Here is a 17,849-nt window from a genome sequence, read left to right on the forward strand (position 1 = left end):
GTCCTAGGGCCTTGTTTTGAAAACACTTGAAATACACATAGGAAGAAAGGCATACAAATAAATGTTCACTTGTCTGGTGTGAAAAAAAAAAAAAAATATGACAAGTCAAAAATAAAGTTTACAAAGCGTATATGCTTTGTACTTTCATAGAGTTCAGGAAACATCAACCTGGTCAATTCAATGTTTAGGAATGAGCTACAACAGAGTGTGAAGTAAAAAATATGAAGTTGGAAAAGAGATATGTGGAAATAAGGCAGAGAGTGATAAGATAAGGAAAAGTATTAAAAAATTTTTTTAAACAGCTAAATTAGAAACACTATTAGTGTTTTAATTTATGATGGTAGATTAAAAAATGGATTTAAGTAGGAGGAAATAGCAACAAAACCTTGGAACTAACTTACTGGACGAAAGAAAGCAGAATCTCTAGACTGGTAACACAGAATTGTCAAAAGAATGGGGAAACTGGAAGCATCACGTCCATCCTGGAAGGAGTGAGGGCTGTAAGTGGGAGCATTTCTGAATGCTGTCTGAGAGGCAATTACATCTCTAGTTACTCTCCATCATTCCACATCAGTGTGTGACTGCCCTTCCGCCAACCTGGTAGCAGGTTGGAAGTTTTTTGTTTGATTGGAGGGTTTTTCTGTTTTGTTTTTTGAGAGACACAGAGTTATCCTCGGAATTGGGAAACACAAGACAGAGTAGAGGTTATGTAGGTACCATACTGAAAACAAGAGAATTGAATAAGCTACAGAATGCTGAATTTCTAACATACTCCCACCCTAACTGCTTTCACCTCTCAGCTCTCCAACTACTTAAGCCAAGAAGTAAGCTTCTTACGTAAAGAATCTGAACAGTCCAAAAGAGAAAATCTAAACCTATTAACACCAGTGGTTCTCCAACGAGAGCCCTACTGCATCATTCTACATTGAGTCTCAATTTTTACAAGAGATTTCAGAGTAGACAATTTGGAATTATCAATTATTTGAGGAAAGCTTCTAGTATAGAAGATGGAAGCCAAAATAGTAAAGTCAGCACAAAATCTTAGGAGAGACTATGCAATAAAAAATAATTTAAAATGGATGACATGAGAATATTCAAAAAACAAAAATAAAGAGCACTTAGAAATTAAAAGCACAACAAGAAGATAAAAAATTTCACACAGGCTTGGTCAATAAAGAAATCTCCCACCAAAAAATTATAGCAAAAAGATACGGATGAAGACAGGAGAGGAAACAGCACTACTAGAAGAAAAGTTTAGAAGATCAAACAGCCTAACAATAGGACATCCAGAAACAGAGAGGGGGGGAAATCCTCAAACAATTCAATACATATTTTCACAACTGGAGGATATGAATTGCCAGATAAAAGGGTTCAAAAATGCACAGCTCAGCAATTCATAATGGATCTTCACCAAGATATACATCATTTTAAAATTACAGAACAGAGTCAAGCAGAAGAGAGAGGGAAGAGGGAAAAAGGTCACATTCAAAGGATAAAGATTATAAGAATCATCTTACACTTTTATAGCAGCAACATTACAGTGAGAAAATAATGGAGAAATATTTTCAATATACTACAGGTAATTATTCCCTCCATAGAATTCTACACCCAGCCAAACTATCATTTAAATATGAGGGTATAATAAAGATATATTTAGACAAGCAAGGTTTTAAAAAATAAATTTTTTATTTATGTTTTTCCTCAAGAAACAACTAAATGATATGTTTGACCAAAATGAAACAGTAAACTAAAAAACAATGAAGATATATGAGACCTTGGAAATGTATCATCATATATAAGAGATGGGAAAAGGTAATTGTCAGGATGACAGTGAAGAGAGATCCCAGGATGAAGTATGCACACCAGACACAGAGGAAAACCAGTCCTGACCACAGCAGTGACTCACAGGGCAGACACGTTGAGGGCTGTTCTTTAAAAAATGCCTGCCATCATTGTACTGTCTTTTTAGCCTAAAAGAGATGCTTAGGTGAATCTGGCTCAGATTCTTAGTTTGTCTTGGCAATAAGCTGATGACATTTTTGCTTTCTCTCCTTCTATTTTCCCATAAGGTATTCTGCCTGGCTCAGCTGAAAACACTCACTTCAGTCATAGAAAAGTATGTTACATTCACCTACTCTTAAGAGCTGGAAGTATGTCTTAGTGAGTTTAGAAATATAAAATGCCAAGTGTTTTATTCTCCATAGCCATGTTCCTGTGGGACATCTACAGCCTGAACTAGACTACTACTTTTACATGTCATGACTGTAGCCACCCTGTTTCATACATGGAATTATCTATTAACCTCTCCAGAAGTATCTTAAACTATTAAGGAAGCTGAATTCAAATTTTGATCCAGAACAACAGGAGTGAGAGAAAGGAGATAGTTAGCTTTCTATGAAACGCATTTAAAATATGTTCTTTAACATGTATATTTATATTTCATCTAATAGTATATTATCATTTATCTATTTTTTTATTATGACTATAGGCAAAAGAGTCTTGAAGTAAAAGTAAATATATATTTTTAAATTTCTGTATTGTGTACTCTACTGGATTCCTCAGAATTATTTAAAAAATCACATTAGTAGAAATAAAGGTTAGAATCGAATTACAGAAATGGCTAATCATTGAGGAGAGAGTCAATATATGAGAAACGAAACATGAAAAAAGCACTGTCAAAAATGAGAAAGAGGTTGTTAGATACAGAGAACAGAAAATAATGATCCAACTTAGATACTAAGTGTTCCTGGGAAGAAATAACACCAAAAAGATAAAAGCATCAGAGACAAAATAAAATTAAGGTTTTATTAGAAAGTGGAAACCTAAGTTTGAAAGGTTTCACTCAATATTACAAGACACAAAGACACAAAACCCGTATCTATCCAGATATCTGTCTAGAGATGGGTTATATGTAGTTTAATATTGATCTATCTATTGATAGATAGATATGCATGTTTTTTAAATTCAAAGGTAAAGACACTATCTTAAAAGTATCAATATTACCATCCCCCTCCCCTCAAAAAAAAAAATTACCTACAGCTAGTAAAGAGATAAACCTGGATTAAAATTCAAATTGTCTAGGTCTCTGAAACTGTGCTAATATACTATATGCTAATAGACTGAATGTAAAATTTAAACTATGGGACTTAATTATTTATAAAGAGCTCTTATAAAGCCATAATAAAAACAGCATCTACTAATACAGTGAATACAATATACGAAAAGGTGATTAAAAAATATTAATGGTCAATAAACCAATAAAAGTTTTACTTATCATCTTTAGTAATTAAAAATCAAAACTTAAAAGAGGATTAAATTGGCAAAGATTAAATAGAATAATAAATCTCAGTGTTGATAAGGGCTTATAAATACAGACACTCATTCTCTGCTGATGAGAACATAAATTGAGAGGTTTACAATTCAATAACATATATCAAAATGCATACATTTTAACACATATACATGTTAATAAATGAACATTCTATGAATCTAGTCTAGATCATTTTTGTTAGTGCTATTTTATACTTTCTAAATATCCTAATATGAGTACAAATTATTTTTATAATTAAAAGTGTCATTTTCAAAACAGTAACATTTTAGAATTTGAGTCATTTGACCTAGTAATTCCTGTACTACAAATATAGCCTAAGTAAATAAACAGATATGGGGAAAACAGTTATACATATGAATGTTTATTGCAGCATTATTTTACTAAAATGAAAGGAAACAGCTCAAACACTTAATAATATGGTATGGTTAAATAATTTTCAGAGGAAATGTAAAGAAACGCTCACAAAAAGTGAGAAACTAAGATACAAATCTATAAATACAGTATAATCTTAATATGAACAGTATTTGAGAGTTAATAATGGTGTATGTGTAGTGGAATTACAGGTATTTAAAAGTTTTAATTTATATTTTATGTATTTTCAATTTTCTCCAACAACAGTTTATGATACTTTATATTCTAAAATATAAAAACATTGATATTTGAAAAATTATATAACTGCAAAATAGACAAATGTATCAAGCTTTAAGAGTTATATAGAAGCTCTCAAACAAAATTAATATAGAAACATTGGAGTTGGCAAAGAAATTGCATTAAATTATCCAAATAATAGAAATGAAAATATTCAAAATTAACTTTATCCATTTATTAGTATTCAAAAAAATATAATTAAAATATAAATAAGAGACTAGTCTAGACCTTTCATTAATAAGATATTCATTTATTTTTTTAAATTAGTAGCCAGCAGCTATTTTCAGGAGGGAAGCTTTATATACTTCTGCAAGGAAATAAAAAGTAATTAGACAATATGTAGAAATATTCTTGTGGCAAATATTTGTCATTTTCTTCTAAAACATTTACCTTTCTATATCCCTCTCTGTATTGAAGGGAGCTGGAAGCTTAGATAAGATTTCCCAGGCTGCTTTGCCAGCTGGCTTCTGCTTAGATTCTAATGGCAACCTTTACTCAGGGATTCCCAACTGGCCTGACCAAGACTTTTTCAAAACTATGCTGAAGTTCTAGTCTCTTCCTACTCAATCCTCCTTCTTTCCTTCTCTTCTTTCACGGGTGTCAGACCCTCATAGTCTGAAGGTTCACCCCCTCCTTCTCCTGCACCTCCTCTCTTAATACTTCAAAGGTGTTTCTACCCATAAATTTCTGGTGTGTTGAATTCTGTCTTGGAGTCTGCTTCTTGGAAGATGGCACTTTCATAAGAAAGACCCAGGGAAGGAAGAAGCCATCTATTTTTTTCCTGCTTCTGGCTTCAGAAGTGGTGAGGTAGGGTACTATGGATGCCCATGGGCTTTAACAGCATTAGCAGAGAGTCTAGCAGTGTTGGAAGCAGTCAGCTTCTCAGGCAGCTCTTGTAGTATCATGAGAGAACTGGCTCCTGGCTTCCTGCTCAGTGGCCATGGAAGTGATTCCTAAATCACAGCAGGGCTTTGGCAGACCCTGCAGTATGCACAGTCACGAGTCCTATGTAACGCTGTGTTGCTCCTTGCTCTTCCACCTCTAGGGGAAGGAACAGCTTTCTGAAGCTACAAGTGTCTGGTGATACTATCAGCTTCCTTATTTCCTTTCCAGCCCATTCAACATGTTTGTCACCAATTTCCTGTTTTAAACTGCCCTACCATGATGGCAATTTTCCTGACTGGATGTTGAACGATACACACCTAACCATTTCATTCTTTTTGACACCCAAAATTCTCATTTGTACTAAATATTGAAAAAATTATTACATGTGAACAAAATTATTACACAAAGGTTTTATATTAGTATTAACAAATAAAAGTCTCCAAGAAATCTAAAATGGGAATTTTGTTTAGAAATTTAGGGTGCATTTATATTTTTTCCATGCCCCAATACAATATATGTTTATGGATATTTTTAGATACATGTAAATACTCATTATTCACTGCTAAGTGGGGGGAAAAAAGCTGTGAAATTGAATATGTGTTTATCATATGATCCATGAAATTCTACTTCTAAAATTATATCCTGGAGGAATGTTGTGTGAACCAAAACAAACGTATAGTAACGTCCACAGCAGCACTGTCAATAACAACCAACAACCAGAGTGACCCAAACATACATCAACAGTAAAAGAGATAAATACATTTCAGTATATTAATACAATGAAATCCTATGTTACAACACGGATGAATCTCAAGAGAAAAACATTGACAGTAAGAAGCAAATCACATTTTGTAAATGCCTGTAGTAGAATTACATTTTTACAACATTGAAAACCAGATATATTAGTCCATTTTCATACTGCTATAAAGAACTGCCCAAGACTGGGTAATTTATAAAGGTAAGAGATTTAATTGACTCACAGCTAAGCATGGCTAGGAAGGCCTCAGGAAACTTACAATCATGGCCCAAGGCAAAGAAGAAGCAATGCACCTTTGTCACAGGGCGTCAGGACGGAGTGAGTGACAGCAGGGGAAATTCCAGACGCTTATAACATCATCAGATCTCGTGAGATTCACTCATTACCACCAGAAAAGCATGCGGGAAACCATCCCATGATCCAATTACTTCCATCTGCTCCCACCATTGACACGTGGGGATTCTCCCCACTCAATTCAAGGTAATGTTTGAGTGGCGACACAGAGCCAAACCATATCACCAGACAAAGCAATATTCTGTTTTGTTTTGTTTTGAGACGGAGTCTCGCTCTGTCACCCAGGCTGGAGTGCAGTGGCGTGATCTCGGCTCACTGCAACTTCCGCCTCCTGGGTTCAAGCGATTCTTCTGCCTCAATCACCGGAGTAGCTGGGACCACAGGAATGCGCCACCATGCCCAGCTAATTTTTTGTATTTTTAGTAGAGGCAGGGTTTCGCCATATTGGCCAGGCTGGTCTCAAGCTCCTGAACTCGTGATCCGCCTGCATCGGCCTCCCAAAGTGCTGGGATTACAGGCGTGAGCCACCATGCCCCGCTCAGACAAAGCAATATTCTGTTGTTCAAAAACAAAAAGTTGGGAAAGGGATACCTCTGTGGGAGGAGGGGTTGTATTCAGCGACTCCAAGGGGCTGACAACATTCTATTTATTGTCCTGGTTGATAATTGCACAGTAATTTGCTTTATATTTATTTTTCATAATATGTAGGTGTTTTATTTACTATTATATAAGCATGAAATATTTTAACATAAAAAAGAGGAGAAAAGAATCAGGTCATGAAAGCATAACTCTTAGAAACTAGCAACTCTGCCTGCATGGTTTAAAACAGAATCACTAACTCAGGGCAACATAATCTCTTACAATTAGTCTTTGTCAATAAATGTATGAATACATAAAATAATTAATGAACACCATGTTCTCCAGTATGTATAACATGTTTATGAATTAAACCAGATGAAAAGGAGTCCAAATGTTGTTTAATAATTTCTGCATGGAAAAATTATGAGTAACTTGATTTATCTTCTTGGTATTTTTTTTCTTTCCAAAGTTTCTCAAATAAATATATATTACTTTGAAAATTCAATAAAATACATAATAAAAATGTGTCATTAAAAGTCCAGAATACAGTCAGCTTATGTTCTAGCTATTTTTCTTTCTCTTAGGACATTAATCCAATTGTTTTTATCAACAAGAAAAACACTATGAATTATAAATCAGTGCTCTTAAACTTTGGTGTACATCCTAATAGCTGCAAGCCAGCCTAAGAGATCCTACTAATATCCTAGGCTAAATTGGATCAAACAATTTAAACTGTAAGAAAATCAGCATTCTGAATATTTCCCCAAAGGATCTGTCCCAGCCACCTCCCCAGGCTAACTGTGCATCACTATCCTCTTTGCTCTCTGCTCTCCAGTCACAGCAGTCTTATTTCAGCTCCAGTGAATTCTTTCCTTCATGTCTCAGTAGCTTGGCATAGGCTGCTGCTCTTGCCTAGATGTCTTAACCCTTCCTCTGTCTTCATTCAGATCTCAGCTCCAATGTCTCCTCCCTAGAAAAGTCTTCCCTGAAACTGTACCCTATCCATTTTACCGTTTATATACTCTTACCCTGAAATTTTATCTTCACAGCACTTTAATACCATTTGTAATTAACTATTTGTATTATTATCTGATTAATGTTTTTCTCCTTCAATATACTGCGTCACTAGGACATGAGTCATGTCTGTTTTGCTCACTTCTGTTTTGTTTTCTTTGAAAGAGTCTCCCTCCATCGCTCAGGCTGGAGTGCAGTGGTGCAATCTTGTCTCACTGCAACCTCCACCTTCTGGGTTCAAGCGATTCTCCCACCTCAGCCTCCGGAGTAACTGGGATTAGCGGCACATGCCACCACATCTAGCTAATTTTTGTATTTTTTAGTAGAGATGCGGTTTCGCCATGTTGGCCAGGCTGGTCTCCAAATCCTGACCTCAAGTGATCCACCGGCTTCCGCCTCCCTAAGTGCTGGGATTACAGGCAGGGGTCACCATGCCTGGTCTCGCCTTTTTTTTTTTTTTTTTTTTAAGAGACAGGGTCTGGTTCTGTCACTCAGGCTGGAGTGCAATGGCGTGATCCTAGTTCAATGCAATCTTGAAAGCAATCCTCCCACCGCAGCCTCCCAAGCAGCTGGGACTACAGGCACAGGCCACCACACCTGAATAATTTTTTTAACCATTTTTCTTAGAAATTGGTTCTCACTTTGTTGCCCAGGCTGGTCTCAAACTCCTGGCTTCAAGCGATCCTTTCATCTCTGCTTCCCAAAGTGCTGGGATTATAGGAATAAGCCGTTGTGCCCAGCCTGCTCACTTTTGTGTCTCCAGAGTTTGACCTAAAGCCCAACACTTAACAGACACTCACCATATATTTCATGGATAGTTGGTTGGATAAATGAATAAACTATCAAATGAATCAACAAACAAATGAAGATCCACCAAAAAAAAAAAATACTATGGCTATGTCTCTCAGGCTTTGAACTAAAAATCATCTTTATTTTAAAATTTGGTTATTACCATACTGTATACATGTAATGAAACATCACACTGTACTCTGTAAATAAGTACAATTATCACATATCAATTACAAGTAAAACAAAATTTTAAAATGTTGTTTTCTTTGAAAAGATCCATTCAAACAAAAGTTCTCACTCATACCAGTAATTAGCTTGTATTACAATGAGGATAATATATATTCAACCTTGGCTAATCAAACTAACTTTTTTAGGCTCCTTTTTGTTCCTGGATATAACTCACCTGTGTGTATCTCTTTCAAACAAAATAAAAATTCTTTTCCAACCCCCAAACCCAATGATGACTCATTCTCCAGAGATTTAGTTTAGATGTGATGGGTAAGGAAAGAAAGGACAAGAAAATGTATTAGCCTTCTAAGATTAATGACTATATTTTTCTGTTGGGAACTTGGAGTCCTAAACTAAATGTTTGCTCTCTGATCCCCAATATCAGAAGCTGCACCTAGTGTAATTGCTTCCAAGGGGAAAACACTGCTCATTCTTTCTGACTGGCTGTCACAATACTCTGACTTAATCCCTTCCGAAATGCCCAGCTCAATATAATGTGAGAATTCGGGGCAGAATCTTTCTGTGGCTGTTTGAGCAGTAAACTTATCTGTTTGTATCTGAGGAACTGTTAGTTCTCAAAGCACAGAAGGTTTTATTAAGAAGATGACAACAAATTCTGATTTTTAGATACCCATTTTTTCAAATCCAAATGTTCTGGATGTTTATAGTGTTCCTATGTCATGTTCAGAAAACGGAGTAATACAATTGTCCATTAGTGGCTCTTGAGAGCAGGATATTATTGTATTTGTATTTTGGTAGAGGTCTTTATTTATTTGGTTCTTTCATATTCTACATTTACTTGTTCCATAATGACCTATCTACCACTCTCTCCCTTAAATATTCTATGCACGCCATCCTCCTTGCTATTTCTAATTGTCTATGGGCATGCTTGAAAGTATTCATACCTATTGCTGCTTTGCCTGGAGCATCCTTTCCCTGAATACTCCACGAGCTGACTCCACTGGAAACTTTAGATCTTACACAAAGGCCTATTTAAAATTATATTCCCTCCTGAATACATCCTATATGCTTTCTTCCTTCATATATTTTCCAGAGCATATATATCATAAAACATCCCATTTTATTTATTTTTCTTATTACCTATTTTCCACTTCTAGAATAAACATCCCATGAAGACAAAGATTTTTGTCTCTTTTCTGTACCTGCTATATTCTCAGGCCTTAATGTAGGTACTCAAAAATCATTAAGTAAAAAACAACTTTTCCATGAGAAATATCCGACTGAAATGACCAATATACTATGCTACGGGTCTAGGAGAACTTGTTTCCAGAAAGCAGATAAGGTTACCAGTGGAAACAGTAATAGTGCCACTAAACACAGAGCTACAGCTGTTGCCTGATCATCAATCAGTCTGTGCTCCTTATACTGATAGACCAGAGAGAGAGAGAAAAGGAGTTTAATATTGATGGGGTAAATGTAAAGGTCCCTGATGACCATGAGGAAGACGACAGCTGCTGTGCAATAGAGGCAGAGAGGAATATATTAGGTACTCAGATGATCCACTGGGGCATCTTGTGGCATTCCCGTGCCCAGTTACAACTGCCAATGTATAAGTACAGCAGCAAGAGAATGGTAACCCAGGGCTCAGAACGCTTAGAACATTAGGAAGGCCTCCTACATGAGTAGAAGTGCTAGCAAAAAGAGAGAAAAATCTAGAATGGCTGGGCATAGGATGGACAGGCCATGAGCACCAACTGCATTAGCGGGACTCTTACTATTCCTCTTCAAGTAAGTCTTCTTGAAAATTGTGACCAACCAAAATCTAGAATTAGCTTTGCCTGGATGGAGTGACTTTCAGTGAGAAGCAGGAAGATCTGAGGGCTGTGAGTAGACTACACTGGAATGTAGCTGCTGATACACTACCAAAATCTTTTAAGGCTGTGCACCTTTCCTCCACTTGCTGTGAATGTTCTCTGATCACAGTTCACAGGTGTCCTCTTCTTTAGAGACTTACCTTCTGCTAAAGATGAGCCACTTCTCCAGAGAGGCTACTCCTTACCATGGGGAATAGGCCAGTAGCTAATGGCCCATGGACACAGGGTAGATGAGGCCATCTATCCCGCCTCAAGGAGGGACCATCTCTGTGGAACAATCCATGTCTCAGAGATTCCCCATAGGAGCAGATGGGCCATTTTCTAGCTGAGACTCTATTTGTGCTTAGTTTTTACCTCCCGCTCTAGCCTGCTTCACTTGCTCTCATTCTCCCGAGAGCACTCTTTCAATAAATCACGTAAACAAGAATTCCTGACTTGGCTGTGCTTCCAAAAAACCCTGCCTAAGACTCATGTCATATGCAAATTGCCTCTGAAATAATACATTATAATGACAGGCCTTTAAGATTCTTACAAATACAATTCTGATGAACATCAGCTCACAAAATTTTTCTTAAAACTCAGAAGTCCTAAAATAAATAAATTACCATGAGTGAAAGTCACTAGGAGGAAAACACAAAATTGCATAAAATAGGATCATCAGATAGAAATATATAGACATATATGGTATATATTTCTATTTATATATATACACCATATATTTCTATTACTATATATGTAGTGATATATAAAAAGAGAAACCTGAAAACATGAGTGAAAACAAAAAGCTATCAGAAGCTTGCAGATTAGCAAGAAAAAAGACAAAATTTTGGTACAATATAATAAACAAAATTAAAATTTGATATGTGAATTAAAGAGTAGATTAGACCCAAGGAAACATAGAATTAGTGTGGTAGAATAAAAATGTGAATAAATAGCCCAGAATAAAGCACAGAGACTTGAAGGTAAAAATATACATATAAAATAAAGGTTGAAATACATAAAGAAGAGTGAAAAATCTGACATATACCTAATACCTAGCCAGCATTCTAGTTTAGCAGAGACAGTGGTGGGTAGAGAAACTACATTTCAGGAGATGGTGCCTATAATTTTTCAGAGTTCATGAGAGATACCAATTCAGAGACTCTGGAAATTGAATAAATCCCAAATTGTGTAAGTAAAAAGAAATTCACTAGTACATATATTTCATGGTTATATGGAGCAAGACTGCCTAGATTTGAACCCTGCCTCCAATAGCTCCTAACTGGGCAACTTGGGACGAATTACTTAACTTGTCTTTGCCATAGTTTCTGACCTCTAAAAGTAGTTTTAAAAATAGTATCTACCACATAGATGGTTATGAGATTAAATGAGTTGACATCTGTAATGCTCTTTAGTCTGTTGAGTTTCTAATATTCATCTTTATTACTTTTATCTTGAATGCTCACTAAGGTGTTCTGGATCAGAAACTGATTTCTTACTAATTAACTCACAATAAATAGAAAGTGAACTGGCCTGCTTCACCCTAAGCCTTAACCCTGATGAAAGCCAAGCCAAATGTCCTACATTGATAGCCGAACATTCCATAGATGACTGACAGCAAACAAGGGATTATTTTCATTTATGTACAGGAGAGAGACAGCCATTTCCCTCCCACTCCTGAAAGGAGAGAAAAATCTTCTGCTCCTTTGAAATGAGGTGGAAAGGATCCTAGGTTCTTACTTAACCATTTAGAATGTAACTGTATCCTTCCACAGGTCAGATACACCAAAGGGGTCTCCAAAGTCTGGGCTTTGCACGTAGGGAGATAGCAGCCCAACCTTTCTTGGATGGTGAGCACATGAGTAATCATTTTATGAGCATGCTCTACAACTTACAACATTTATTATTTATGCATAAAATAGCTCAAAACAAAAAGGATATTTTGCGTAACATTTATTATTTTATGCGTAAAATAGCTCAAAACAAAAAGGATATTTTGTACAGAAAATATAAAGAAAAGAAAGAAAAAAGAACAAAAGGAAGAAAGATGGAGGAGGGGAGAAAACTTTCATAAAATCTTCATCCAAAATATCAGTGGCAGTGTGGAAAGGGAAAAGCAAAACAGAAAACACTATCTTCTGTAATGTATCAAGTTTGACAATTTAAGTTTTCTGACACCATGTGCAATTTCTTATGTTCAAGGACTATTTTCTTGGCAAGAAGAAAAGATCTTAGTTTCAGAGTTAGCATAGAACATAACACAATTTAAATGTCTTAAAGTAGCTTTGACAATAGCATGCAATATACACTGTGAGCAGTCTTTATGAGTGATTCTTTAAGATACCCCATCACTTGGCTTTGGACATGAGAAAGTATCTTTATCATGAACACTTGCTGTGCTAGCCTGATGCCCACAATTCCTATGATCCCCCACTCCTCCCAGTTCTTCTTTCAAAAACTGGGAAGGGGCACTAAGGTGACCATCAGAATAATGAGGATGGGGTGTGTTTTCTCGTTAAGTCCAAGGCAGGGCTTGTCCCTATTGGATTGCAGCTCTTTTAAAAGATGAGTATTTAATACTGCTTCGTTCTTTGGTCTGGTTTGTTGTTGCCAATTTGAGACCACAGGGAATGTCATCCTCAACATCTTCGTAATTTTACACTGATAAAAGTTATTAAAGAGAATTTAAAGTCTTATCTGTGGATCAGTGTGCTGTATTAAAGAAAAGGAGAATAAAATATATATGAATACGTATTCACACACATGAAAACATATTGTGGTTAGAAAACAGGATAATGAAATATGAAAAAATTCTTCATAAAATTTTATTTTGCAAGATGTCCCTTTTTGATTTTAAATAGAGGGGGAAGAGATTAGTCTTATAAGTGTCAGTCCCACACACCATGTCTTTTCTCTCCCTGGTGTTAATGTTCCATGTAATGCTAATTAAATGGACATGTGGAACTAATTTAAGTGTTACAGAATTCAAAGCAGTCTTAATTCCCCTTCACCCAAAATAGAATGAGAAACTAAGTTGTTTGTCTCTAGACTTTATAGTGGGCAGAGAACTAAGTTATAAAATCATATTTTACAGAAAAATCTAAATTGATTTCTCAGGTTATGAATACTTGATTATGATAGGGACAGTTCAGAAATAGCCTCATGGAAAAAGTAGTTATTCATTATATTGAGTCTTATAGCCACGAAAGAGGGCAGAAAGAATGTAATTGTGAGCTGTCAAGCTTAACACATATGTATAGAGCAAATATTCTCACTCTGTTCAGTGGCAGAATTGAGCCTGCTGAATATCATACCAGCGGCAGTGTCCAAAGGGTGGTCAAAGTGGTCCTCTGACATAAAGAAACATGACCCACAAAAAGCATTGAAAGAAAATTTACATATAGACATATTATTAAGATATATATCATTACAGACACTTTCTTTACCACAATGAGTGCAATCTGAAACTTATCTTTATTATATGCCAACTCAATTTTTTAATATCATTATCTAAAAAGGGAAGGAAAGGTATAGTTATATTTCCATATTCTTTGAACACTATTTGCAGAAATGGCATTAATCCTGAAAATATCATCTTTCCCATTCAAAGCCATCTTAGAGATAACTGCATTATTACTTAAAGAAAACTGCCAGGGGGAGAATCTATACCTAGTAAAATTTAACAGACCAGTGGAGGCAAAACATAACAGTCTATGTTAAGGGTAGTCATCATCCACAAATAGTTGAGAAAAAAAAAACAAAAAGCTTACCTTTATGATGGTTTGCACTGGATACGACTTTTCCCCACAAGGTTACAATAAATATTATTATTAGCAGTTTTCCTTTTGTTGCTTTCTGTAAGTATCTCTTACTCATCCTGCAAATAAAAAATAATAATAAAAAACATAAGGATGTAAATTCATAGCTTTTCCATAATAATTGTGCTACATTTAAAGACTTCCACTATACTTTAACCCCTTCAACTCCTGAAAACTGTATTTCTTGTATTTAAAATGCTGTTCACTGTATACAAATGATGATTAGAGAAAATAAAGGTTTTCCAAAGTACCTTGATATGATGCAAGAGATGAGCAAAGTCCTACCTCAGTCAGTCTTCATCCACTTAACCATAGCCTAAATCATTTTGGAAATATTATCACATTTCTCTCCATATAAACATAGATTTAATTTATTAACAAAATCCAAGGCACAGTCATTTGGAAAATCTTTAAATGCCTTATTATTTTACTTTTTTCCTAACAATTGCCAAGTCAAACGGACAGTGTAACAGTTTAGATATAACTGCTTAGATGAATTCCTGCACAGAATATGCTCACTTCAAATCTATTATTCCTAATGTGCTTTTTAAAAATCACCTGTTTATATACATTTCTTACTGCAAAGTAACCTGATCCTCCTAATGTACACAACTCAGCTACAGGCGACACAATATTGTTGGATTCCACCTTGATGTGCATTCCCAGAGGTAGGAGAAAAATGAAAAGCAGAATGAAAATACCAAATCAACATTTTCATGTTGAACTCATAAAACTAAAGAAAGCAAAAAATGTTATAACAAAATAATTGTTGTCTATAATAAAAGTTCAGAACTTACTTTCTACAACATTCTTTCATTTGTTCTGAAGAATAAATTTGGCTTGTAGGTATATCCATCCCCATTTTGTAGATGAGGAAATTTGGAAATTTGCCTGGGCCACATTTAATGACAATAAAAACATAAACCCAGAATTGTCTAATTCTAAAATTCTTGCATTAATCACTAAGGAATTGGGGGGGGGGGACGCCCAAGAGGGCCAAATAGGAACAGCTCCAACCTCCAGCTCCCAGCCTGAGCAACATAGAAGACTGGTGATTTCTGCATTTTCAACTGAGGTACCGGGTTCATCTCACTGGGGTATGTCGGACAGTCGGTGCTGGTGAGCAGGTGAAGCCCAACCAGAGAGAGTTGAAGCAACGGAACGAAGCTGGACGGACAATGACTTTGACAAGTTGAGAGAAGAAGGCTTCAATCGATCAAACTACTCAGAGCTAAAGGAGAAACTACGTACCGAGTGCAAAGAAACCAAAAGCCTTGAAAAAAGAATTGATGAAAGGAGAACTAGAATAATCAATGCAGAGAAGACCATAAAAGAACTGATAGAGATGAAAACCATAATACAAGAACTACATGATAAATGCACAAGTTTCAGTAACCAACTCGAACAACTGGAAGAAAGAGTATCAGTGATTGAAGATCAAATGAATGAAATGAAGCAAGAAGAGAAGTGTAGAGAAAAAAGAGTAAAAGAAATGAACAAAGCCTCCAAGAAATATGGGATTATGTGAAAAGACCAAATCTACGTCTGATTGGTGTGCCTGAAAGTGACAGGGAAAATGTAACCAAGTTGGAAAAAATCTGCAGGATATCATCCAGGAGAACTTCCCCAACCTAGTCAGGCAGTCCACATTCAAATTCAGGAAATACAGAGAACACCACAAAGATACTCCTCGAGAAGAGCAACTCCAAGACACATAATTGTCAGATTCACCAAACTTGAGATAAGGAAAAAATGTTAAGGGCAGCCAGAGAGAAACGTCGGGTTACCCACAAAGGGAAGCCCATCAGACAAACAACCAGATCTCTTGGCAGAAACTCTACAAGCCAGAAGAGAACAGTGGCCAATATTCAACATTCTTAAAGAAAGGAATTTTCAACCCAGAATTTCATATCCAGCCAAACTAAGATTCATAAGTGAAGGAGAAATAAAATCCTTTACAGACAAGTAAATGCTTACAGATTTTGTCACCACCAGGCATGCCCTACAAGAGATCCTAAAGGAAGGACTAAACATGGAAAGGAGCAACCAGTACCAGCCATTGCAAAAACATGCCAAAATGTAAAGACCATTGATGCTAGGAAGAAACTGCATCAACTAATGAGCAAAATAACCAGCTAATATCATAATGACAGGATCAAGTTCACACATAACAATATTAACCTTAGATGTAAATGGACTAAATGGTCTATTTAAAAGACACAGACTGGCATATTGGATAAAGAATCAAGAACCATCAGTTTGCTGTATTCATGAGATCCATCTCACATGCCTAGACACACATAGGCTCAAAATAAAGGGATGGAGGAAGATCTACCAAGCAAATGGAGAACAAAAAAAAAGCAGGAGTTGCAATCCTAGTCTCTGATAAAACAGACTTTAAATCATCAAAGATCAAAAGAGACAAAGTAGGCCATTACATAATGGTAAAGGGATCAATTCATCAGGAAGAACTAACTATCCTAAATATATACGCACCCAATACAGGAGGACACAGATATATAAAGAAAGTCTCTAGAGACTTACAAAGAGACGTAGACTCCCATACAATAATAATGGGAGAATTTAACACTCCACTGTCAACATTATACAGATCAACGAGACAGAAATTTAACAAGGATATCCAGGAATTGAACTCAACTCTGCACCAAGTGAACCTAATAGACATCTACAGAACTCTCCACCCTAAATAAACAGAATATACGTTCTTTTCAGCACCACATCACACTTATCCCAAAATTGGCCACACAGTTGGAAGTAAAGCACTCCTCAGCAAATGTACAAGAACAGAAATTATAACAAACTGTCTCTCAGACCACAGTGCAATTAAACTAGAACTCAGGACTAAGAGACTCAATCAAAACCACTCAACTACATGGAGGCTGAACAACCTGCTCCTGAATGACTACTGGGTACGTAATGAAATGAAGGCAGAAATAAAGATGTTCTTTGAACCCAATGGGAACAAAGATACAACATACTAGAATCTCTGGGATACATTTAAAGCAGTGTATAGAGGGAAATTTATAACACTAAATGCCCACAAGGGAAAGCAGGAAAGATCTAAAATTGACATCCTAATTTCACAATTAAAAGAACTAGAGAAGCAAGAGCAAACACATTCAAAAGCTAGCAGAAGGCAAGAAATAACTATGATCAGAGCAGAACTGAAGGAGATAGAGACACAAAAAACCCTCCAAAAAAATCAATGGATCCAGGAGCTGGTTTTTGGAAAAGATCAACAAAATTGATAGACTGCTAGCAAGACTAAGAAAGAAGAAAAGAGAGAAGAATCAAATAGAAGCAATAAAAAATGATAAAGGGGATATCACCACCGACCCCACAGAAATACAAACTACCATCAGAGAATACTATAAACACTTCTATGCAAATAAACTAGAAAACCTAGAAGAAATGGATAATTTCCTGGACACTTACACTCTCCCAAGACTAAACCAGGAAGAAGTTGAATCCCTGAATAGACCAATAGCAGGCCCTGAAATTGAGGAAATAATTAACAGCCTACCAACCAAAAAAAGTCCAGGACCAGGTGGATTCACAGCCGAATTCTACCAGAGGTACAAGTAGGAGTTGGTACCATTCCTTCTGAAACTATTCCAATCAATTGAAAAAGAGGCAATCCTCCCTGACTCATTTTATGAGGCCAACATCAT

At 36.0% G+C, this 17,849-nt stretch overlaps 1 protein-coding gene across 2 annotated transcripts in view; it reads right to left on the reverse strand.

The window, feature by feature from the left end:
• Nucleotides 1-14,218, reverse strand: part of TAFA2 (TAFA chemokine like family member 2) — a 180,233-nt gene extending 166,015 nt beyond the window's left edge. For both annotated transcript variants that reach the window (XR_001884848.1, XM_017868887.1), the window contains exon 1: nt 14,110-14,218. Coding sequence is in view for 1 of the 2 variants with exons in the window: in XM_017868887.1 (XP_017724376.1) it covers nt 14,110-14,215 (106 nt within the window). In the remaining variant the exon portion in view is untranslated. The remainder of the gene's footprint in view (nt 1-14,109) is intronic.
• Between the last annotated feature and the right edge of the window lie 3,631 nt (nt 14,219-17,849).

Source organism: Rhinopithecus bieti, unplaced genomic scaffold, assembly GCF_001698545.2.
Source record: "Rhinopithecus bieti isolate Rb0 unplaced genomic scaffold, ASM169854v2 scaffold_764, whole genome shotgun sequence".
Classification (NCBI taxonomy): Eukaryota; Metazoa; Chordata; class Mammalia; order Primates; family Cercopithecidae; genus Rhinopithecus; species Rhinopithecus bieti.